At 52.1% G+C, this 1,237-nt stretch overlaps 1 protein-coding gene across 1 annotated transcript in view; it reads right to left on the bottom strand.

Moving 5' to 3' along the window:
- Positions 1-255: 255 nt before the first annotated feature.
- EMH_0078020 (uncharacterized protein) overlaps positions 256-1,237 on the bottom strand; it is a gene marked incomplete at both ends in the record, with an annotated part of 2,776 nt that continues 1,794 nt past the window's right edge. The window contains one exon of the mRNA XM_013499940.1: positions 256-451. Within this exon, the coding sequence (XP_013355394.1) occupies positions 256-451 (196 nt within the window). The remainder of the gene's footprint in view (positions 452-1,237) is intronic.

Raw genomic sequence — 1,237 nt, 5'->3', positions numbered from 1 at the left:
TATATATATATATATATATATATGTATATATATATATATATATGTAGCATCGCATCAGTGTATAAACACTATAAAAGGAGACATTTGCTGCTGCTACGCTGACGGATGCTGCTGCTGCTGCTGCAGCAATATGACGCTGCTGCTGCTGCTGCTGCTGCTGTTACTGTTGTTGCTGCTGCTCTTTCTCCATCTGCTGCTGCTGCTATACACTTGTCGCTGCTGTTCCTGCTGCATCTGCTGCTGCTTCTTGTACTATTACTGCTCTTGCTGCTGCTCCTCCTCCTCCCGCTCCTGTTGCTGCTGCTGCTGCTGCTGCTGCTGCTGCTTCTCCTCCTCCTCTCGCTCCTGCTGCTGCTGCTGCTGCTCCTTCTCGTCGCCCCGCTGCTGCTGCTGCTGCTGCTCCTCCTGCCGCTCACATTGCTGCTGCTGCTGCTGCTGCTTCTCCTCATCCCTCTCCCGCAGCAGCAGCAGCAGCAGCAGCAGCAGCAGCTGCTGCTGCTGCTGCTGCTAGTTATTCCCAGTCGCTGTTGTGTTCTGGTTCTGTCTCCGTAGCCTCTCCCCCCCCCATCGCCTGGCGGCGGGCAGCCACCTGCGCGCTGAGGGCCTCAAGCAAACCCCCCCGGGGTGCTGCTGCTGCTGCTGCTGCTGCTGCTGCTGCAGCTGCTGCAGCAGGAAACACAGAAGGAGACAGCAGCAACACACACAAAAGGAGACATGACGTGCTGCTGCTGCAGCGAGAAAAACAAAAGGAGACAGCAGCAACAAAAAAAAGGAGACAGCAGCAACACAGATAAAAGGAAACATGTCGTGCTGCTGCTGCAGCAGCAAACAAAAGGAGACAGCAGCAACACAGACAAAAGGAGACAGCAGCAACACAGACAAAAGGAGACAGCAGCAACACAGACAAAAGGAGACAAGGCGTGCATACAAGGGATAGCAGCAACATAAAAGGAGACAGATGGTGCTGCAGCAGCAACAAACAAAAGGAGACAGACAGCAGCAACAAAGAAAAGGAGACAGCAGCAACAAAGAAAAGGAGACAGCAGCAACGCAACACCCTAAAACAAAAGGAGACAGAAAAAACAAAAGGAGACAAAAGCTGCTGCTGCTGAGGAGACAGAGAAAAGGAGACAGAAAAAAAAACAGAGACAGAGACAAAGATAGAGAGACAGAGAGAGAGACAAAGACACAAACATAAAGCAGCAGCAGCAGCAGCAGCAGCAGCAGCAGCAGCAGC

Source organism: Eimeria mitis, genomic scaffold (assembly GCF_000499745.2).
Source record: "Eimeria mitis Houghton genomic scaffold, Emh_scaff4839, whole genome shotgun sequence".
NCBI lineage: Eukaryota > Apicomplexa > Conoidasida > Eucoccidiorida > Eimeriidae > Eimeria > Eimeria mitis.
This window is presented reverse-complemented; position numbering and strand designations above follow the sequence as displayed.